Here is a 25000-nt window from a genome sequence, read left to right as displayed (position 1 = left end):
CTGAGCAACACAATGCAAACATCTTGCCAAAGGACTGCAGTTGCGAATTAGCCAGCTGGCTAAGACTGGCACATTAACAGTCATGTTGATTAATGTGTACTGTCCTTTTACAAATAAACTGAAACTGAAACTGAGAAACTAAACATCCACAACAAACCGCCATTGTTAGAGAAACACACCAACTTTTGGGGAGATTTGCCTATTAGGCTACAGTACTGTATGCACCGGCCTACCATGCAGATTTCAGCTAAAGAAAGGGTGTAATGATGTCTTTGTGGAGGCTTGGAATTGACCTACACCAGGTGAGGAGTATGGAAGCATTTTTTCCCTTCCTCCCCGTTTTTTCCCCCTCATTTTTGCTCGCGTTAACAGGGGTAGGCTAGCCAGTACCAATGACTACCATTCATTGTGCTAAGCTAAGTACAGCGGGAGGGGGGGGCGGATTGCTATTTTTCTACTACACGCACAGAGAAGAGAAGGGCATCTATCTTCTCGTTTTACCATTGGGAATATGGCAACTATATAGGCGACTCTCCCAAAATGTTGCCGTGTTCAATTAAAGAAACAGAAAAAAAATCTATCATCATCTACTCACCATCATGCCAAATCAATGGTCAATGGGGACCTTGAGTTCCAACAGCCAAACAGTCACGCTGTGAATAGAAAGACCTATACACCATTATGTGTTGCTGACTGTAAATATAGGTCTTTTTTGCAACTCTGAAGAACTGGTCCCCACTGACTTCAGTTGTTTTGGAGAAGGCTGCTATGGACTTGTGCTGGCAACCTCCCTGTGTGTTATAGTCGAACACACAGGGAGGTCACATTCAGCCGTGTTTCAAATGGCATGAGGGTGAGTAGACGATGACAGAAATTTCTTTTTTTGGGTGGACTATTCCTTTAAGCAACTGAACCATGAATCAAAAAGGACAATTCCCCGCTGTCAAAAAGACACTGAGGGAGAATGTGGTGGATTCTTTGCCCTCCTCCTCCGTGTAAATGGGTTGTGAGCAGGCTAATACATGGCAGCGTCTGCCTGTGCACCAGAGCTTCCACATTAGAGAACTGGGTTAGAAACCGCTACAACAACAACAACAACAACGTGGCGTAAAAAAAAATCATGCAGATACCAGAAATGAGGCAGCTGCGAATTCCACTGATGTATTATGTTAAAAAGCCTCAGAATGTAGATGATACGAGGAGAGAAGCAGGGCGGAAACTAGGCCCTGAAAAAAGGGATAAAACATCTCGCACACTGCAGGGCTCCAAGCTTACTTTATTTTATTGTACAGAGGTAATGTTTGGAACAGTAACACTGCTCTTCATCAGACTAGCCCCTTCCATGACTGTGTTGTCACTGTGTTCCTACACAGTCCCTTATACGACTATTAGAAAATCTCACAGTTAAGTCTCAAGCCGAGGTCGGCAAAACAACGCTCGTCTTAAGTGTTGCAGAGAAATCTCAAAGGTCACAGTTGCACAAGGGTCTTGTGAACTTGGGTGCTGGGGTTTGAAAGCTTGGCGCTGCTGATAAATATATTTTTTATATGTTTTTAAAAAACTCCAGCCGGTCGCTGGTCCCATAAGTAGAAAGAGAACTATCCCAGCCCTATTTCTACATACCTCGTGTTTATTGTTACAATAGACTTATAGCCTCCCACCAGCAGGGGCTGATAGCGAGCGCTGTGATGGCTGGGTGCACCGGCACAAACACAAAAGAAGACACGACAGCCATTTCAGAGGAAAAGAGTTTGATCGAAAGTTGAGGATCAGCAGCGCTGAGCTTTAAACCTCCAGCGCACGAGTTCACAAGATTTCCCTGCGACACTTGTGAGACGAGCATATTGTTTTGGGACGTAATTATGAGATTTTCTAATGGTCTGATAAGGGACTGTGTAGGAAAGCAGTGACAACACAGTCATGAGAGGAGCTAAGGCGGAAACAAAACAAGGCGGCCCGGCATTTCCTCTGTGGTTCACGAGTCCGATTCAGCAAAATGCCAAAGTGCATTTTGTCATCGGGGAGAGAGAGAGATGACTGACGGTGGAGGAAGCTTCTCCACATTTCTGTTTTGCTGTTGAGGCCATTGATGTGAGGTGGAAGAGGCTGTCAGCTCAGCTGCACCTCAGCCTGCGAGTCAGGAAATGTGCTGCCATAATGACGGCCGGAGGATGCAGGAGGTCGGAGGAGAGCACTTTCCTCCTGGGAGATAGACTCTATCCATATCACTCAACTAGAGACTGAGAACTTTCTCCCAGCTTTCCTTGTTCAAGTCGAGCTGAAACGCCATTTGCACAGTCTGTGACTTCCTTATCGCGACGTATTTCGAGTGAAACAGGGTTGAGAGGCGGGGCATAGCGGTTGGAGGAGTTTGATTTGACCATTGAAAAGTGGCCGTGTCTCGGACGAGGGACTGACTGAAGGCGAGGCGAGTCGGGTGCGCTGCCCTCCCTGGCCTGCAGTGCCTCGGAGCAGAGAGGGAGGCAGAAGTCCGCGAAATAATGTATTATAACCGACAAATCCGACGTTTCAATAACAGTCTGTAGTACAAACACAATGTAAATACAGTGCAGTGGACTGCGTGCTCGGATCACTGTGCCGAGCCCCAGAGCTGAGAACCGAGTTAACGAGCCAATTACATGGCTTTTGCATCTACATTAAATTAAGACATTACCATTACCATGTTGCCTGCTTGGAGTTTTCTTCTAGCCATGAAGATTGATTGAGACTTGAGAGCTGTCATGTCATGGTTGGAATTGGGTAGTACAGTATGCTTGACGTTAGCAGCACACTGCAGATTTCATTATGAATGAAGACAACACGGTTGAATTTCCATGTGAAAAACCAAAGTAATTATATTTTTGTGATTTTTTTTGCCACACATTGTTAAATAGGTATAGTTATGACCAGGGGTGTGCTCTAAAATAGTTAAAAGTAATTTTTCATTTCAGCTCGACTTTAAAACTGGATGGAAACAATTGGAGTTAAAAGAAAACTAGATCACAGAACCAATCCAGAGTCTTTAGGCTACACCTTCAGAAGGGGCGGGTGACATGCAGAAGTTGTGCGCTTGTAAACAGATAAAACGGAATCAAATAATTTAAGGTTGCTCGAGGCATCCATTAAAAAAAAAAAAAAAAACTCGTAACGGACAAGCCCGTCTTTTATTGTCACACGAACACCACAACACATGCATGCGGCCACAACACACTCATGCTTTTTTTGATTGATTGAGTTCTTTATTGATAATGAACAAACAGTGTATACATACAGTATATACATGCACAGGCCCACCATTATCAAAAGGATAAAAAAACGCAATAAAGCTAACAGCTTGTTTCCATTGCGGTCCTTAAGATGACTGTGATAAAAAGTGCACTGTTGTGTGTATGCCTGAGTGTGTGTAAGTGTATAACAGTATGAGTGCATTAAGCACTTGTCGGAGTCTGCGGGTAACGCGTGGGTGTGCCTGCCACGCAGGGGGAAGGATAATATGGGGAAGTAGGGCACATAGAATAATCAATAAAAAATAAGCATAAAATAAAATAAAAGACAATTAGTGCAATTAAAATAAACCCAACAAATCCTAATAAAATACGTAACATAAGGAAAACAATACGTACATTCACACACATAAACAGATAACAATACAACCCAATCTAACCTAATGGGGGGCACCTATAAAAGGTCACTCTAAGACCATTTTGTATAAGACCATTTTTAAAGCATTTTAAGATTAATAAAAGGTCAATCTAAGACCATTTTGTATAAAACCATTTTTTTAAAGCATTTTTAAAATTTGTCAAGGAATCTATTTCTTTCAGTGCTGATGGTAGAGCATTCCATTGAACGGCGGCAGAGTATAAGAATGAATTTTTCCCCATGTTGGTTCTGAATTTAATAGGAACCAAATCCGTGGAGCTCCCCCTGGTGGAGTACCTGTGTACTTCACAGACATTGGAGAAGTAGCCCAATAAGTAGTTTGGGACTGTCCTGTTTTTGATCTTTCGCACCATACACATTTTAATGTGTGAGACTCGATCTTCCACCCTGAGCCATCTAAGACCAGAGAAGTGCTCGGGGAGGAGATGAGTCATGGGGTGGAGATTGAGGAGCAGCCGGACTAATTTGTTCTGGGAGGTCTGGAGTTTGATTTTAAGTGCTTTGGTGGTGTTTAAGTACCAGGAGATACAGGCGTAATCAAAATGGCACTGGATGAGTGCACCTGCTAGCACTTTCATAGCCTCTCTGTTGATAAATGATGATATTCTTGCTAGGAACTTTGTTTTTTGGTTGACGGTGGCCGGTGAAAAGTGTCCTCTGCATTTAACCCATCCAGGCATGTCCTTTCCTCAGAGGGGCAGGCCAGGAGCAGTGGTTGCTTTCTCGTACAGCACCCGGGGACCAACTTCGGATGTTGTCGTCACTGGTCGGATGACGATGACGATCTGATCTTCTGCATGTTTTTAGTGGGGGGATTATATACGGAGGAACCCCCTGGGGGGTACAGGGAGAACATGCAAACTCCACACAGAGAGAAAGGCCCTTACGACAAGATAACCCACCTGGGCAGTAGGCACTGAAGATATGGGGGGGAACACAACCACAGCGCTCACAGTGTCCCAGGCGAGAATCGAACTCAGGACCTTCTAACTGTGAGGCGACAGCGCTACCGACTGCGCCACCGTACCCCTTACAATGTTTTAAAAAGTTCTCCGTGTTACAAAGTGATTCGCTGTATCTCATAGACTGTAGTCAATGCTCCATCTCCAGTTGGTTTCAATCCCTATTTTATATAAAAGGGAGCAAGTGGACAATGTTTGTTTCCATTTTTGTCGCACTGATGATGTCACAATGTCTATGACATCATCAGTGAGGTCATCAGTGACATCATTATTGACCAAAATCATCTTATGGCATCCGTGATGATGTCATAGGCACTGAGGATGTCATAGGCATTGTGACATCATCAGTGATGTGATGCGAAGTTGAGCAATTGCCACGCAGCAGCCGAGGGGGCCGATACCCTACTCTACTGTATCCGGTAACTTGACAAAGGGCCGTTCTCGCCGCTGTTCCATCAATTTGACAAGACGTTCCCAGACGATTGGTAGGCGGAGGTCTCTATTGTCTGGAGCCCAGACTACCTTGGAGAAGACCCATCTCTGCTTCTCACCACAGCTTTTGACTGCAATCTTTTTGTGTGTTGCGTTTAATAATTGCTCTTTGACCATCTTTTTTGTTTCCTTTTCAATTTCACTTGATCTCTAACTCAGCCCTTCCTCCTCTATTTCAGCGGAGCAAAGCAATTTCAAGCCTGTCACCTGTTCAATGAGAGAAATATGACTTGCTGAGGATGAAGGCAGAGCAGAGTATGATTTAAAGATTGAACACATGCGTCCCAGTAGGCAGAAAACGTGCCTGAATCTGCATTACTTAGCTCAGTGGTTCTCAGTTTGTCACATCAAGGACCCATAAACTGAAACTAATTATACCACGAGCCCTCACTTAATAAGATTTTTGTCCCAGGGTTCCCCATCTGATAAGATTTTTGCATTTAGATGAAAGTGAAACACGCATGACCAAAAAAAAATCGTAATACATTCTGTCATTGTGTTATGGATGGAATTACAGTGAAAATAAATGATTCGCCTTTTTGCTGGCGACGCCCTGGAACCCGCTCAAAGACCCCTGCACGCCCCCAGACCCCACAGAACCACTGACTTAGCTTACTTACTGACTTCATTCAGTTGTTTTCTTATGTACACCCCATGGTACAAAAACAGACCCTTTTAGCAGCCCATTCAAATGGTGCTCTATTCATTTTCTGATCTTGGAAATGGCACCATGAAGTGAACACCTGCTGTGAGACTACATTAACTCATTGAGTGCCAATGACGACAATCGTCGTCAATTCGATTACTAACGTAGAGTGCCAATGACGACGATTGTCGTCAATTGCGTTTTTTGACGGTGGAACGTGGATCAATGCCTAATACATCTCCTGTAAAATTTTGGGGCATGTTGAATGTGTATAACCTATTTTACCGACCCATTAGGTGGCGACAGTGCTCTCCAGATTAGAGAAAGTTGAGTAAAAACAGCAGAAAAAGCCGTGATGAAACCATTCTCATGAGAATGGTTTGGCTTTTCGCTGTCGCGCTGGGAGCCGGCGCACAATGGTGGGGGGCTCCGAAAATAGACTCTGGGTGCAGCACACTTTAAAACGCGCAGCAGAAAGCCCAGAAAGCCCAGAATCGGACGCAGCTTCATCCCAGCTCACAACCGAAACCCCAGAAACGAGCGAGCCCGATCCAGACTCCCCCGACGAGCGGCCGCCATCCGAACGTGGATCCGCAAGCAGCAGAGACTCGCCTGACAAGCAGCAGAGGGAGCAGAGCCACCAGAGACACACCCACGGAGGAGGAGTTTGCAGTAGAGCGGGGTGGGGGTGCTGTTATATTGAAGGAAATTACTGTTCAGATGTTTCAGGTCAGAAAATATTAGTTTCAGAGTCAGTGATTTGCTTGAAATGCTTCATTTCACAAAAGGCTCAATATCTCAGCTTCTAGATGGAAACGCCTGTTTTTGCTGTTTTTGACCTATCTTCTCCGGCTGATAACTAAAGAATGGAAAATTATATCAATAAACTTTTTTTTGCTGCTGATACAATAGTCTCATCGTTCTTTGTGCGTGTTCGGTGTTTACATAGTAATATCACACAATATTCTGTGGGCCTCGAGAAATCACTGAAAACGCTCTGAAACTCTGGCACTGGGAGCGCCCGTTCTCCAAAAGTGGCTGGCACTCAATGAGTTAAGGGAAACATATCTGGAAAAATGTCTCGACTGGACTGAAGCTGTGTGATTAGCTGTCGCAAGTAAATGTATTCTCGATGGAAAGATCTCTGAGTCAATTACAGTAAGCCTTGACTGCAAGGAGAAGACCCCCCGCTTTTTGGTTCTGTCATTCACTATCTGGATTCTGGGCCAAAATATTTGATTGGTACTCTAAGGCCTACAAAATAACCCTTCAGCCGGAGGCGGAATTTGCCATCTTCGGCTGCTCGGAATCCTCTCTGCTCCTCCCTACGGCTGTGCAGCAGTCTCTGACACAGCAATCTGGGAACCCAGAGTCTATTTCAGCAGGTAAATAGACACTGGGACAGCCGTACCTTTTTTGAGGCTTCCTGTACAGCGCAAATCTTCCACCACGCACAACTCACGCGGCTGGTAGCACCACGTTGTAATATTGGAACGTCGATAATAGTATTTTCTTTATTTTTCCTCCTGTGTCTGAGCTTGTTCTTTTTTTGTTCTTGACTGTGTATGTTCTAAAATATAAAACAAATGATATATATATATATATATTAGAGATGCACCGATTGCCATTTTCTTGGCCGATTCCGATTTCCGATTTTTGAATAGTCTGACTTGCCGATACCGATTTATGCCGATTCCGATTTTCTTTCTAAGAACAACAATTGACAGCTTACACAAACGTTTTTGTAACTTTGTTTGAAAATTAAGATTCATAGAACAATTCTTATCATTTGCATGAAGTAGGACCATCTCACTCAAACACATCTCAAAATAAAAGTGTTCCAGGTTAGGCTACTGGACAGAGCTTTTTTGTGCAAATACAATGAATACAAAAATTTAATTAAATCCAATAGCCTATATCCCACAGCTATCATGCATTTACTTTTCCAAAAGAAAACAGGTGCAACAGAACATCAAAATGATCCATGGACAAGGAGTTTATAGACTGGCTCCAGACCAGTCCTCTTGAGTAGAGGGGAAATGCGTTTATGAGTTACAGTAACGATCTTCAGTCTGAATATCAGGCGGAGTTTACACACAGTCCGAAGTTTGGTATGCGTATTTTTATCTGCCATCCGAAAAAATATCGTCACGCACAGAAAACCTTGCACACTTGTGAGTCCGATGCATTTTTATTATTATGTCCGTCGTTCTATTTGCAATACGAAACAAATAGTCTCTCCTGTATCTACGTTACAACATGACTGACAGGCTGAGGCAGCAGCGCTGATGTGGAATGGAGAATGCAGGTCGGGAATGGTTATACTGGACACAATGCTCGCGTTCACCTCGCCAAGCCGGCTGTGCGCGGTGGTGGGTAGCTGGAGCACCGCTTCCCGGGGAGAGAGAGCAGAGAGAGAGGGGCCAGTGAGGTGAAGCGAGCCGCTCAGACTGGACTCCAGCCGAGCGGGACTCGGCCGCACCTCTGTCTCCACGGCTTATTTTCGACTAGCATGTGTGACAAACTGCGAGCTTTGTCTACTTCACTGACGGTGAAAAAAATTCCACAACGAGGAAGGTATGCTGGCGTGTGTGGTGTGGTGGCTGGGTGCCTGTCTCGGTGCTTTGGGGTGCGCGCACGTCATGTGAAAATCGGCTCACAGAATCGGCTATTTAGAGTGACCGGCGCAGATCACCGATCGAGGCCGATCACGTGAAAATCGGCCATTTCCGGTCACGTGCCGATCGATCGGTGCATCCCTAATATATATATATATATATATATATATATATATGTATATATATATACATATACATATATACATATATATATGTATATATACATATACATATATGTACATATACATATATATATGTATATATACATATATATATATATATATATATGTATATATATATATTAGGGATGTCACAATATATCGTCCCACAATATATCGCGATATCAAAACGTGACAATACGTATCGTTGAGATGAAATCTCATATCGTGAGAAAAAGAAGCTGAACATGGTGGCACTGATCTGCATCTGATTGCATGCCCGCTCTCCTTTTCATTGATTTGTTTGAACAGACGGAGGATGAAAATGGTGGAATTACTCAAATTAGCGTGGAGGATGCCCCCTCAACTTACAAATCGATCGCAAAAAAATATTGTTAAAATAAAAAATCATATCGTTATCGTGAACCCAATATCATGTATCGTATCGTATCGTGAACTGAGTGTATCGTGACACCCCTAATATATATATATATATATATATATATATATATATATATATATATATATATCGTATATATATATATATTACATACATACATACATACATATATATATATATATATACCCCCCTGGATAGACCCCACTGCAGTAGGGCATTTCAGCCAAGCAATCTGATGGAGATGGATTCCAACCTTGTTGATACTGTAATTCTCATGAAGTATGGCTGGCCCTGCTTTATCGGTTGCTATGCCAACTCTTGTGGTAACCAGGGAGCCAATACTGTGGGTGATATTTTTGGGTTCCCCTATTTGTTTTTTTATTCTCATGTACTGTATGCACACTGTTCAGCACAAAGCCTGTCAGTAACACTATGGTGCTGATGAAATAACTCAGCAGTGAGTATATTATATATGATATGATATAATCATATCTTATCACATCACATCATATATCATGACCAACAACAAACAATCCCTAACTACAGTGGTGGTGTAGTTAGGGATTGTTTGTTGTTGGTCATGATTAACGGTCCGCATCAACAGGGCTGAATCATTGACAGTGGTGGTGTAGTCAGGAATGTCATACCGAACCGACCTGGATAGCTAGGCTTAGATAGTGAGGTAATATGCAGTTGTGCGGTGGTAGCATGGAGGGGGGTGTTTCCAGGACGCTGGATTACACCGTTAAGCCTTCTTGAGGTGTCGTGGGCCTAACTTAACGAAACGTCGGTGAAGGAAGGTGCCCACTTGAAAACCCCAATGACATGCTTCATACTGCTGTTGGCTAGGGTAGGTAACTGGTGATTTGTGTCTTGTTTATTAGTTTGTTAGCCTGTTAGCTTGTTTTATTCTGGATTGGGCTTCTAAATGTGTTTTTCCTCGGATTTTGGCACAAGGGATAGTAACATCTTGTCCTGTGTATTAATTAATATAATCATATAATCATATCATATCATGCAGTATCATATCGTCAAAGCAGCTTTGGTCTGCAGGATTTTGCATTGATTGTTTCTTAAACCTTGGCTGTGCTTTGACTGCAAAACAAATGATTGTTCAGTCAAGTATTGCTGTATGTTAATTAACTTATTGTTTATTATTCATGTCCTCCCTGTTAGAGAAAGGCTAAAGTACACTTGTTTTTATGCACTTGGGCTGTGACAATATTCCTACCGGGAGTACATTCATTTCATCTCATGTTGGCATCCTAGTGTGGCTGTGTGATCTATTTTTGCGTACAATAAAATCACTAGTTAGAGCAAAGTCAAACGTGGATTTTGTGCGTCCAGAGGTGCAGCAGCTGTTAGACCCCTGACTGAGAGTCACATAGGCTACAGTGTATTTTGCATTGCTTCATTCACATTCAGATTCAGATGCACTTTAATAGCCACAGTCATCAGATTACGGTACATACAAGGACTTTGAGGTGATCAAGTCCTTATATAAGTGAAGGTGCAGTACTTTGAGAACTTAGGAATCGACTGATACACAGTTTGGAGCTCCATAATCTTTGCACTGACTGAAAAACATGTCACCTAAAATGTGTCAAAAAGACATTTTGCCCCTGGCAAGCCTTATGTGTGCAACAAACCTGCCAGTGGGTCCATCATTACAAATCCATGAGGCATGGCCAAGCTTTGTTCAAACCAGTGGGCTAGCTCGGGCTTTGGAGGAGGAAGCCGCGGAGGTGATACTGAAAGCTGTAGTTCCTCGAATGGCCACTTGAGGCTGGACCCAAAAGTGAGTCGTTCCCGTGCACCTCATGGTAAAATGCCCCACTTTGTAACAGGATTAAGCATGGTCCAAAACACGGTTTTGGCCTATAGCTAATTTCACCATTCATAACAACTGTACGGGGGTGAATTTGTGTTATTATATTGAGTTATTTACATAACTCGCCCTTTTAGAGTAAAATAACCGATAGAAAAGACTATGTTACGAAAAAGGAGATACAGAATATGCATGTGACACAGTTTTTTTTTTATCTACTTAAAATAAGGGTAATGTCATGGTGTAAGTAAGCGATAAAATAAGAGTCTTCATCAAGCAATAATTATGTTTTTAGCAGATGAAGGTCCATATTGGCTTGGGATATTACTCAAGTCAAGCTGACTGCGTGTATAGTGTATATAAAGTATAAATGGCAATATATGTGTATTTATAAGGAAATATTAATTATCATTAAAATAAGTATAGTTTTTTCCCCCCCAATTGTAAATAGGAGTTTATGGATGAACGGGCTAGTTGAGAAGGGGTAGGATTTTCGAACATGTTAATTTTAATTTGTGTTGGGTATGAGAATTTGCTCATTGCACTTGCTGTAATGGCTTATTGTTTTTTGTTATCTATTATTGTCACTGGCTTTTATTTCATCTCTGTGTTTGTTTGTTTGTTTGTTTTTTATCTTTAAATGTTCGAAATCAAATCAAATGAAAGGAAAGTTTGGAGGTATTGTTTTTCTGTTGTTCATCTATTGACCTTCCATCCTCTTTGTAGGTGTCTCGTTGTTTTGTAAGACAGGTATTCATCTAACCTGCAACTGGCTCTTTGGAGGGGAACAGCTTGTTGTCCAAAGTCATGCTGATGTCACAGAAGACCTCCTCTTCATCTCGGTCGGCATCAAGCTGAAAGGAGAAAAAGGTGTTACTCCATTGAATTCATCAGGATTCATTAGGATTTCACACTTTACACCAGAGGATCTTTTTTTCTAGTCCTTGCAGCGGAGCTTGGCGGGAAAGACAGTGGGTTTGACAGGAGACAAAGGTCATGGACGTAACAGGTCAATTGCACACACCCCTTGCCTGTCCAGCGACCAATTAATTCATCATGAGAAGAAAGAAGAAAATCCATTCGAAGAAAGGTACGACGATGGGGTTATTTTGCATTCAACACACACCAGAAGCTCTGATAATACTCAATACATGTTTCACCCTTCTGCATCAACTGGTGTCTTTCAACCTCTTCCTCTGCACACTTGCTCCCCAATGGACCGTGCTGAATCCGGCTTTGTGAGGCAACGAGAAGTTGATTGAAGCAGACGTCCCCTCCTCCGTAATCTGCTCTCTGGCCGTCACCCTGGCCTCATCATAGCCAGCCATGTAGCCTCCCGCCCAGAGCCATTACAAAGTCCACGGGCCAATCAGGGACCTGCCTCGTAATTGACATCGCAACCGGCCAATCAAGGACACCGCTGGCAAAACAGTAATGGTGACTCCCATGGCTCTGCCGCTCCCAAAACGAGAGAACAGACCCAATAACAACAATTAAAGAAGAACAGGAGTATGCACCAGCGGAGTTTATCAGCGGAAAAGACGTTTTCGCTGTTCTTCCGAGTGAATTTGACTCGATCCGATGCGGATTGAATGAAGGACTGGATTTGGCGACGCTGATTGGCTGAAGGAGTTGTCTGTCAAGGCAAGTACTCCCACCCACTGAAGTGATTGTGGGTGGCTTGGAGTCCAGACTGACTCTCTACGTGTCTGCTGTCACATCTCTGCCTATCTGCTGTCACATCTCTCTACCTGTCTGCTGTCACAGCTCTCTACCTGTCTGCTGTCACAGAGAGCTAGACTGGCTGTTACCACATGGCGCTCTCTTTATGTCACTGCTCTAACATAAGGGCTCATTCCTTTAGGATTGTAAAGTTCTCTTACTTGTATGCAAAGCTCTTAATGGCTTAGGACCTGCGTACATTACACAATCCCTGCTGTTCTATTTCCATCTAGAGCCCTCAGGTCTTGTGCTGCTGGTCTGTACAGTAAGTACAAATCCCCACGCAAGCATTTTCAGACGACTGCTAAAAATCCTTCATTTCATTGGTTTCTCTTTGATGATTCTCGTCTGCCGTGGGCAGTGAGATCTGATGTAAATGTCCGATCAAGAGTAGAATCAGTTAGAAAATTAAAGACAAACTGGGTTCAATCGCAAGGTGGCAGTATCTATTATCTTTCTATTTCACTTGATTTGAATCTTTTATTTTCTTTCTTTCATGCATTTTGCTTCTTCTTTTATATGACTTGTATATTTTGTATCTGTCTTTTATCTGCCTTCTATTGATGTAAAGCACTTTGAGCTGCATGTTGTACAAATGCAGGTTATTCTGGCCGTTATTCTGGCCCTGAGGCTCTTCAGCCGTTTCAAGGACAAATTCAAGTTTCATTTATTAAAGTTTGACTAGCAGAGGAGCCGTCAACAGCATAAAACACACACAGTCTTTAAACAGTGAATCCCGAAATGCGTCATACATTACAGCGATCAACATCATAAGCAGAAGCTATGAATTTAAGAAGATAAATCCTAAAATAAATAGGTCATTTAAAGAAGCTAAATCGCGGCTAGGTCATTTATAAAACAGTTTAAGAGCACGAGGAAGAAAAGAGATGTATTTTGGTTGGTTCTGCATGGTTTCACCCTTTTGGGGAAAGGCTCTGCCATGATCTGATTGGTTCAGTGACATTACAGTGGGAAAGACTTTCTCTTTATTAGTGTAGGCAGAAGGCAGAAATCATGTATTTGATCTCTGTGATTTATCTGAGTGAATTGATACTGTCTGAACTTCTTGAAGCGTTTGACTTGTAGATTGGAGAATGCACTATTCCTTCCTTCCTCGAGCCATCACAACTCAAAAATACATGTCCAGTTCGCCTCATTGCGTTACTGTGGCAAGGCAACCATTACAAATGTAATCAAACGGCCTCAGAATACATGTAAATCTCTGCCTTTTTATCAACAGCTCAGACAAAAGAGAAGAGCTCACGAAAAACACTGTCTGTGCCCCAGTAAATCAATCAATCAATCAAACCTTTATTTAACCAGAAAATAAAAACCCATTGAGACCGAGGTCTCTTTTTCAAGGGTGATCTGGTCAAAGAAGGCAAAAGCACGTTTCACGTCGTACAAAATACACAAGTACAAATACATATACAAAAATTTCTGTCATTTGACCACCATCAACTCAAAATGGAGAAAATTTAAGACAAATAGAAATGATCTAAAAGACCAATGCAATAAAACTGTACAATCAAAAACATGCCTCATCAACATGAGAGACAGCTAGTAAAAAGTCAAGGTGCTACACCTCAAAGCAGGAACAGCAGGTGGCAAGGACCTCGGCTAGTTTTTGTTTAAAACCATATAAAGACACCAGAGAGGCCATTTTAAGGCGGGTTTGAAGGTCATTCCAAGACCAAGGGCCAAAGTAAAAAAGACTTCTCCTACTTACCTCAGTCCGCGCGGGTGGCACTCTAAAGCGCACCCAAGCGCTGGATCTGAGATTTACAGAACTCTGAATCAGTTCGAACTTAGAGCAGATGTAAGGTGGAAGCTTGCCAAGAATAGCCTTATAAATAAAGATGTACCAGTGTTGCAACCTGTGTGTAGCAAGTGAGGACCAAGCAACCAAAGAGTAGAGCGTGCAGTGGTGCGTCCTATATGCTGAGTTAGTGATAAATCTCAGAGCAGCATGGTAGAGAGGGTCAAGCTTAGCCAGGGCAGTGGGACAAGCAAATCTATAAACTATGTCACCATCTATAAACAAATCACCATGTAAACAAAAGCTAGCAGTGGAGGGTCAACCGGGACCCAAATAAAGGAAGTAGATAAGTAGGAACTAGGAAGTAGGTGTGAGTTAAGGATCCTTTACCAATGTATGTGTACCGCAACCCCCACCCATCGGATACAGCAAGGAGTTTCACCGACGGGACATACAGTGGTGCGTGGGAGGATCACGCTATCCCCCCCAGTTCCCCTGCCCCGAAACAGGCGTGCCGACCAAGGTAGGCGCTACTGCAGCGACCAGGACACATATACTCTTAATCCGGCTTCCCACCCGAAGAAGACACGGCCAATTGTGGCTGTGTGGACGCTTGACCAAGCCGGAGGTAACGCGGGGGCTCGAACCTGCGACCCTCATGTTGGTAGGCAAGGAATCTTCTGCTGCACTAGCCGGACGGGTAAAAATGAAAAAGAATATTAGGTCATTTCTATTCTTTTGTGACTTGGAGAAAGTTACTCACAAAGTTATTCACGCTTTGTATCGACTGTATAGAGTGGCAAAGTGAACGTCACTTCCTGCTTCAGCAGCACTGTACCAGAGATTTTCTTCCGCAATTTATTTATATAGACATTTTGTAAAATGCCTATGAAAATAGTTTTACTTGGTCAAACCAAACGTTTCAGCTATATTTAGAATCGGGAGAGACCATAGAACATTTCACTTGGACAAAAAACAAAAAACAACAACATTGAAAAAAAAAAAGTTTTTTGTGTGAAATGTTATGCGGTCTCTCCTGTTTCTAAATATATCTGAACCGTTTGGTTTGAACAAGTACAACTATTTTTATAAGCATTTTATGAACTGTCTATGGGAAAATAAATGGTGGATGACAATCTCTGGTACAGTGCTGAAGCAGGAAGTGACGTTCCACTTTGGCTCTCTATTGCACCAGTGGTTCATTTATGATTCATGAACAACGAAGCGAAGCATTGCAGAGTATTCAGTTGGAAACCAGAATGATCGAGAGAGAGACTTTTTTGGTCTAGTTTGTATCTGCGTCAGAATCTCGCACCACTTGAGAAGCGGCTGAACTTGACTAGATCCTAGAATGACAGGAGGATTTCAATCAGAGCCACAAGTTATCTCTCCACTGCAATTTCCTGTAATGCTTTGTGATGGTGTGTGTACGTGTACATGTGTGTGTGTGTGTGTGTGTGTGTGTGTGTGTCTGTGTGTCTGTGTGTGTGTGTGTGTGTGTGTGTGTGTGAGTGAGAGAGTGTGTGTGTGTGAGTGTGTGTGTGTGTGTGTGTGTGTGTGTGTGTGTGTGTGTGTGTGTGTGTGTGTGTGTGTGTGTGTGTGTGTGTGTGTGTGTGTGTGTGTGTGTGTGTGTGTAGGTGTGTGTGTGTGTGTGTGTGCCGAAAAACTTTTTGACGATGACCGAAATAGCACGAGAATGAATAGACTCCTAGAGGTGTGTGTTGACAACTCAGTCACTCCAATTCAACTTCAGCCATTTAGAATCAACGACTCAGTGCGATTGTTCTTTGAGAGTTATGCTTTCCCATATTGGACCTGACATTTCAAATGAATCGATTACTTTCACTCATGAAGCCTTTTACTGAGAGAAGGCAATTAAGCCGCAGAGGTTATTGTGTTCATCAATCAAGAAGCCATTCTTCCACTGGGAAAGTATTGATTCAAGAACACAATCAGAATTTTCCAAATCATGTTTTATGGTTTGATTTTAGCCTATTTAGGGGACAGATGGTTGGGCAATAGGACTACGCAGCTGAGTGAAAGAAAGTTTTTGTAATCCCAGGAAGCAATTTTCTGTGAGTGAAAGCTTAAACCACTTTAAACATCAATATAATTGTCAAATCAATTGTGATCTCTTGATATAAGCTAAATACCATAAACCAGCATTTCCCAACCTTTTTCCAACTTGAAAATCTCAAAACTTTGCACGGCCCACCTCTGACCCCATAAAAAATATGGAGGCCAAATAATGCGTTCTCAGAACACTTTATTTTCCAGTCACTAACACAGCATCTGAAAACATGTTGCAGCATTTTCAGTGTTACCGTTTTCAAGGCGCTGTCGATCAGCAAGGTTTTTTTTGGCGGTACACTTGCAATACCTCCGCCTACCACCAGAGGGCCGCAGCCCACAGGTTGGGAATCGCTGCCATAAACAAATTAGACCATGGTAGAGATGATTGGTATCTCACATCAGTGGTATTGCTACTGCTGGTTACGCTAAAACCACCACCGCAAAGCGTCCTACCTGTAGTTGGCCAGTCGGCAGGAAAGTATCGCAGGACTTCACGAGACTTGGTGACCGAGATCACGTTTGAGGTAATTTGATCCCTGTGAGAGTCCAGGAAATGGCCTGGGGCGAAATATCACTCTGGTGGATGTTGAGGGATCACATTACTACGATATGTGGTGAAAACGGGAATAAAAATAGCTATTTAGATGCAGGAAAGACAGGCTCACACTTGGCCCCAAATCAGCTCCATTTTACAACTGACTTGGACGCTATCGATCTCAAAACAACGCTAGGACGGCCAGAAACGCCGCGGACATCGCTGGGTGAGTGGCCAAATCATAATTATTGCCAGGAGATGGGTCCAGGTTAAAAAAAAACGAAATTCTCCTTTAAAAAAATATAATTTCTCCGCATTTGGATTAATATTTCATCGTGTGGTGAGTACGCGAAGCACAACATGTATTTTGGCGCTATCAGATGTGTGTTTTTGGTCATTTTGAACGGGTGTACCATTGGTGTCCATTCTATGGCGATACTTACTGACTTCACGACTATAGCTCACTGTATACTGCTCGGACAGTGACGGTAAAGGCATGGTGTACCTTGATTATGTGGGGGGGATATGGCAAATGAGACTCCTGAAAAAGCGGCGTATCCCTTTAAGAGTCATACGATCACCACATGGGCTGGGAGAGGTTTCAATTTGAGAGGCTTTTTACAGTAAAAGCCACCGCTAAATCATGACGTACAATCGTAATTAAGAGACTTCTAGTTCAGATGCAGTTCAGTGTGTCTTAATTAAGTGGGCTCTGGTGGGAATGCAGGGACGCTGGAGAGAGATTTGAAGCCTGACCCACTGCCAGAAGCTTGTGGAAACCACAGCTCAGATTCGCTCTATTCATGTTCCACGCCATCGTAATAAAACACCTAATAACTGGACACAGGTGACCGCATGTTTAAATACAATACAAGACTTGACAAGGTACCAGTTCATTTGAATAGCCATAGTGAGTAATCATATTACAAAGGAAGAGGCATTTGTCTTTGTGCAGCATGCAGCGATCACAGCATAGCAGGAGAATGAGGAAATGGAAAATCTCAAACTATATAAAGTGCAAAAGTAAAAGTCCTTTAAAGTGATATATAATGGGGGGAAGGTGTGTGTGTGTGTGTGTGTGTGTGTGGGGGGGGGGGGGGGGGTAGGATCATGGCCGTGGGATGTTCATGTAACGTATGTATGTCACGTACAGTAAATACATAGATCCATACAGATGCATATGTGTATACATATAACCCACATACAACGTGTGGGAGTGAGAAGAGTGGGTTGAGGGGGGGTGTGTGGGGTTATGTGCTATGGTGAGTGCTCTGTGTGTCAGGGTTCTGTTGTTGAGCTCTGAGAGGTTTTGTGTGGGGAAATAGTAAATACTAATGTGTTAAACTGAAACTCATCATTCAAACCGGCAATAGCACAACCTGATTTGATCATCTTTATTTCGAACATGTAAAATAAGTTTAAAACATGCCTGTTGCTTGGTAGAGGATATATATACACCTACTTTTACATTTTATAAAAGCCATTGAGAAGAGGGTTTGCTCTTTGCTTTCTCGCTAAGGCCTGTTTAAATCAGTTATTCGGCAGCCTCTGGCATAGGGCTTACTGTAACTCAATGCTTCTCCTGGTTGACCTTTTTTCTGTCTGGGGATTTTTAGTAGGCAGCCATGCCAGCCAATGGTCTTTGGGTCCTATGTCGACTGACTTTAAAGGGTTTAGGTTCATCCTGAGGTGGAAAGCCTTTCACATATATACTCTGTTTGACTGACAGGCAGGACTGAGCTCTGCTGATGAATATGGATAATGTACGCAGGGTAACATGGCATTCTGAAGACACACACAACACACACACACACACACACACACACACACACACACACACACACACACAGCTCTTCAGTGGCTGTGATCTACGTGTGTGTGTGTGTGTGTGTGTGTGTGTGTGTGTGTGTGTGTGTGTGTGTGTGTGTGTGTGTGTGTGTGTGTGTGTGTGTGTGTGTGTGTGTGTGTGTGTGTGTGGGCGTGTGTGTGCGTGTGCGTGTGCGTGTGTGTGTGTGTGTGTGTTTGGATGCTTCAGGGAATGCCGCCTCTGCAAACAAGCAACAACAAAGTGTGAAAAGAGCTGTTTAACATCGATAACTTTGACTCCGCTGAATAAATTTCACCAGCACATCGCTGTCTGGGAGGCTGAGCAGGTCTGGCTGTAGTTAGTCTTTGGATGGGAGACCAGTAGGAGGTACCGAGGTCCTGACTCTCTCTGGTCAATAAAGATCTCATCGGATTCGGCACTCTTCGCAAGAGTAGGGGTGTAACCCCAGTGCCCCGGAGGGTGTAACCCCGGTGCTCTTGGGGGTGTAACCCCGGTGCCCTGGGGAGTGTAACCCTTGTGCCCTGCTGGAGAAATGACCACACAGGCCTTCCTTCAATCATGGCCACTTAATTGGCTCTTTCAGTCCTGAACTCTCCACCGTGATAGCTGATGTGTGGTGAGCATGCTGGCGCTAACTGGCTGCGGTGCATCACCCAGGTGGGTGCTACATCGGTGCAGGCCCGTAGCCAGGGTTTGAGAACTACCGAGGTCATTTTAGCGCGGCGTGGGGGGCCAAGGGTGGGCTGCGCCCCCCCGGATAGAAAATTGTGTCAATTTTAAAGTAAAATGCTTCAATCTGGTGCACTTTTTGAGAGCAAAATGAAGAGTCTAGATCTATAAAGAACTACAGACATCATGTTAGATTAATATCCTATTTACTGTGCTGTTGCTTTAAAATTATACAAAAAATAAATGTCTCCCCATATACCGTAATATAATTTATATTCTGTATACAGGTCACATGGCAGAATACTGCTCAATTAAATATAATGGCCCATCTACACAAACATCACTTACAGGGGAGTTACTTACCCATTCACTTCAATAGAACTGTCCCCAAAGTCTAGCCCCAATCTAGCCTCAATGCAAAATCTGAATGTTGTGAGTTATCTCTCTTCTATAGCACACAGAGAGGAAGCAAATTGTTGCATTTCCGATCAACTGTCGCATTAAAACATCAATGACAGATGAATAGATCTGGGGACTGGGGCTATTTTTCTAAAAAAAAAAAAAAAAAAAAAAATGTTGGTGTGGAAAATACCGAGGTCATGACCGCGGTGTCCTAAATGGTAGCTACGGGCCTGCATCGGTGGTGGATGAGATGAATGCATGAGTAGGCGAGGCAGGTTGATGGAAAGTGGGTGCATGGAACATCACACATTGATGATATACTGTATAACAGATGAGAGGATCCAAGCGTGGGATTTTCCGTGAATATTTAACATCCACCCAGGTTTTAGTCGTGTTTCTCCTGATTCATGTGGAGTCCCTGAGTGATTATGTGTTATTCTCCTCACTCACTTTTCTCACTTTCCACTTTCTCACCAGACTGAAGCAGAAAGCTAAAGGCTGCACAGACACATGACAGTAAGACAGCAGACGTCCACTTCTAAAGCACAGCTGCCTGCACAGACACATGACAGTAAGACAGCAGATGTCCACTTCTAAAGCACAGCTGCCTGCACAGACACATGACAGTAAGACAGCAGATGTCCACTTCTAAAGCACAGCTGCCTGCACAGACACATGACAGTAAGACAGCAGATGTCCACTTCTAAAGCACAGCTGCCTGCACAGACACATGACAGTAAGACAGCAGATGTCCACTTCTAAAGCACAGCTGCCTGCACAGACACATGACAGTAAGACAGCAGATGTCCACTTCTAAAGCACAGCTGGCTGCACAGACACATGACAGTAAAGGTGCGTTCACATCGACCCATTAAAGTTTTTCACTGGCATCGAGTTTACATACAAAGTCAATGCAAACGAGCGATTGAGCGTATATTCGCCCGGGAGAAAAATCGCTGGGCGTCTTGAACGACAGCGACGGAGCGATAGGGCGAAAATTCGCTCGTCGCCCGAGATGAAATATCCCAACTCGAGCGAAACTTCGCCGGCAACAGTCGCTTGCTGCTCAACGCTGATTGGCTGCCGTAACCCCGGAAGTGGCTGCAGTAAACACCGGTGCGTGAAACTAAAATCATCCGGCTAGCCGTGGAGCAAACTCTTGGCTTGGCCCTGCTAAATGCTAGGTCACTAGCAAACACTAGCTCCTGACAGAGACTTGGCTCCATGCTGGTGAGTGTACACCGTTCTCCATGCTGGTGAGTGTACACCGTTCTCAGAACGTCTTCCTCCCGACTGTACATTTTTCAGCTCCCCCCGGTCCAAAGTAGTCTTGAGAATTGTGCCTGTTGACGAGCGATTTAAACACAGCGACAGAGCGATTCCAAAGGGTTGAATCGATCGACAGGGAGAAAAATAAATATCTCGGTGTGAACACAGCTTAAGACAACAGACGTCCACTTCTAAAGGACAGCTGGCTACATTTTCACCATCTTTTTCATATTAATGGTAAATCCTCTGGAGACAATGCAGAGCTTTTGATTTCAAGATGCCGCCAGGTAAACAACCTCAACCCAAATATCTTTATATCACTTTTTAATAACTGTATCTTGCGATAAAATACAGACAGTAAGTAGGGGCATTTTGCTTTCCGTCTGATGTCGTGTGGGAGTGGATGCCGAGCGGAGAGAAATCAATAGGACTCCCACCAGAAGAAGAGTGGGCAGGCGCCTCCTGTTGGCTGGAGGAGCACACAGCTCCATGAGCACCCGAGGGTAACCCCGTGCCTCTCTGCAGGGTAACCCTGTGCCTCTCTGCACCAATTGTGGTTTGGTGCAGAGAGGCACCAATTGAGATTGTTGTGTGTGTGTGTGTGTGTGTGTGTGTGTGTGTGTGTGTGTGTGTGTGTGTGTGTGTGTGTGTGTGTGTGTGTGTGTGTGTGTGTGTGTGTGTGTGTGTGTGTGTGTGTGTGTGTATGTGTGTGTGTGTGTGTGTGTGCGTGTGTGTTGGGGTGGTAATGAACATCATTGAGTATGTTGGCAACTTGGCATACATCCGTACGTAGCCTACTGTACACACACTTGCCAGCTGGCTGGAACGTGTTCACTCAAGTATTATGGTAACTTGGATGCTACCTGCACTTCTACTTAATATTGATTATTCATGTCCTCCCTGTTAGAGAGAGCTAGGTTACAGTATGGTTGTTTTTATGCACTTGGTTGTGACAATATATTCCTACTGGGAATACATGAATGTCATCTAATGTTGGCATCCTAGTGTGATCTATTTTGCATACAATAGTTACAGCAAAGTCCAAAGCGATGGTGGACTTTGTGTGTCCAGCTGTCAGACCCCACACACACACATGTGACCCCTGGAGTCACATGACCTGGAGTCACATGACCTGGAGTCACATGTCACATGTCAGACCCCTGCAGTCACATGTAGCATTTAGCTTTGCTTCATAAGTGGAGTTGCAGTACTTTGAGAACTTAGGAATCGACATCTGATACACGCTTTTGAGCTCCATAATCTTTGCATTGACTGAAAAACATGTCACCTAAAATGTGTAAATAAAGACATTTTGCCCCTGGCAAGCCTTATGTGTGCATCGTTTCAATTAACCTGCCAGTGGGGTCCATCACTACAAATGCATGTTGAGTAGCCAACCCGCCAAAGCTTCGTTCAAACCCACAGAACTTTCTCTTAAAGTCTATATCGCAAGGTTTCCAAAGATACCAAATATGTCATGATGTCATGCTGAATAACAGAGAAACACACACACGCACACACAGACGCACGCACACACACACACACACACACAGACAGTCACACACACACATACTATTCCAGCAGCATTACCGTGACGATGAGGCCCCTCTCCTGGAAGTATTTCACGAGGGGGATGGTGTTCTGTTTGAAGTTGGTCAGGCGGCGCTCGGTGGCCTTGGGGTTGTCGTCGGGTCGGCCCTGCTGCTCCGCTCGCCTCTCCAGACGCTCCTGCAAACGGTGGTTGGCGCAGGCCAGGAACACCACCAGGTCCGGGGTGCAGATCTGCCGGCAGAAGGCGGGGCTTAGTACTCTTATAAATTGGGAAAGCAGTGAACCAGGGTTGCAGTCAGTCGATCCACTTTTGCATTCAGCTCCACTCAACTCAAAATCTGAAACAAACTGCAAACAAACAAATGACCTTGTTGATTTGAAACAATAGAAGAGAAAGAGATGCAGGTAGTAACGTGGTTAGAACGACAAAGAAGGATAAATATTTGAACAGGAAAAATACAGACTCTCTGGACTTTTGATCCTCCTGATCAAAGTCCTTCCAGACCTAAACCCAGATGAAGACCCACTACAAGCGCGGGTCAAAAGAAAGCAAAAAATGATGAGGTTCATTTTGGTATTCATTTGGTATGGCGGTGTGCCATGGGATTTCTTTTCAATGTCAAAAGTGGGCCTTGGCACAAAGAAGGTCAAAAAACACTGATGTAGAAAACACAGAGGAGATAATTTGTTGTCTCTAAGTTGTTTATCTCAAATACAGAGGTCAGGCCTAATTAAATCTTTCCTTGGAACTGCCAGTCAGTTTACCAACCGTCCCGTTCACCACTGGGAACTATAAAAAGTATCAGAGCAGTTGATTACTATTCATACTCTTTTCTTTTGATGTACACTCCTGAGTCTGCGTTTGATCTCATGTACTGCCGGAGGCAAAAATAGCACGTAGAACGTTGTTGTTTACCGAGGCGTGCTCCGGCAATGCCACTCAAGTCAAAGTTTCCGTTTCCATAGCGACCAACCTTCTGCCCTCATTTTGTCAGGTATAGCGCCTATAATGCGGCTTATGAAAACATGATTAAATATGTCATTAAATGTCTCTAGAGATGCATTGTCATATCAGACTAAAATGGTAATTATTCCCAGAAAAGGCAGGACAGTTTTAGTGCCCGCGTAGATTTTCCGTCTGTGATAGCATCTCATGCTTAAAGGCCAGGATGCAGGAACAGACACACGCATGACGCACGCACGCAAGCACGCACACACACACACACACACACACGCACGCACGCACGCGCACACACACACACACACACACACACACACACACACACACACACACACACACACACACACACACACACACACACACACACACACACACAGAGAGAGTCCTAAATATACCACATAAGCAGGCAGATGTTGACCTGAGCGCTGTGCCAAGCCGACAGCACGGTTAATTGCAGCCTCTCAGAGGAGGAAGGAGCTGAGGCACAAACTGAAGGCAGCCAATCAGGAAGAGGCATGTGTCTATTTCTTCCTGCTGTGGTTCAGAGGAAGGCCAGCATCCGTCACAAAGATCTCGCTGAGAGCTAAATGAGGAAAGTCGTCTCATATAAAGTGACCTGGGACCAGTGTTGGACGTCTGTAATCACATTACATTTGTCTGTAATGAGTAGTGTAACGCATTATGGATCCTAAATTCAGTAATTACAGTTACACAAACAATTATGTCGTTACTAAAATCATCAAGCCTACTTTTCCATGCATGTCGCTTGCGCACCACAACAGCTGACATTAAAAGATTGATGCAGTGCTAGAATGGATGGGCTGGAGAGACAGGGAGGAGTGATGATTTGTTTAGGCATGAGGAGTGACAATTGGTTAAGGTTCAGGCCAATCAGAGGCAGAGTTGTCCCTCTGGCCGATCCATCCTAGCACCAAGCACCAACTAGAGACTTTCACGGATGGATGAGTGGTTTACAACAACAACTTTTGAGGAGGGGAGATCTATTTATTTATGTTGATGGTGGAGATATGCACATTACTTCGAAATTGTTGCACAAAAGAACAAGAAAGACAAGAAACATCATCCACTGCTTTTTGAACACGACATCAAATCTCAAAGCCAACATCCTAACACAAAGCTACCTGCACAGGCAACATGCTAACACAAAGCTAGCTGCACAGCCAACATGCTAACACAAAGCTATAGTGAAAGACCCAAGCTGAGTCATTCTGAAGCAAGCAGCCAAAGCCTGATTTTCAACAAGTAACGTCAAAAGCAGAGATAAACAGACTTGTTGCATCATATAGCAGAGGAAAACATTGCCCATCATGTAGGCGATGTAGAGGAGTAATGCAAAAGTAATGTAATAACTAGTAGTGTAACAAATTACTTTCTACAGTATTACTTTTTTTAAGTTACGAGTAATGTGTAATAAATTACTTTTTTGAGTAACCACCCCAAACA

At 43.7% G+C, this 25000-nt stretch overlaps 1 protein-coding gene across 1 annotated transcript in view; it reads right to left on the bottom strand.

Annotated features, from left to right (window-relative positions):
• The window catches only part of ak5 (adenylate kinase 5), a 117209-nt gene that overhangs the window by 57810 nt on the left and 34399 nt on the right, over positions 1 to 25000 (bottom strand). Inside the window, exons 6-7 of the mRNA XM_083653765.1 lie at positions 22615 to 22806; positions 11531 to 11621 (exon numbers count right to left, since the gene is read on the bottom strand). Coding sequence (XP_083509891.1) covers positions 11531 to 11621; positions 22615 to 22806 — 283 coding nt within the window. The remainder of the gene's footprint in view (positions 1 to 11530; positions 11622 to 22614; positions 22807 to 25000) is intronic.

The sequence above is a fragment of the Poromitra crassiceps genome (assembly GCF_964638095.1).
Source record: "Poromitra crassiceps genome assembly, chromosome: 17".
In the NCBI taxonomy this organism is placed as follows: domain Eukaryota; kingdom Metazoa; phylum Chordata; class Actinopteri; order Beryciformes; family Melamphaidae; genus Poromitra; species Poromitra crassiceps.
Note: the sequence above shows the minus strand (reverse complement) of the source record. Positions and strands in the feature narration are given on the sequence as shown.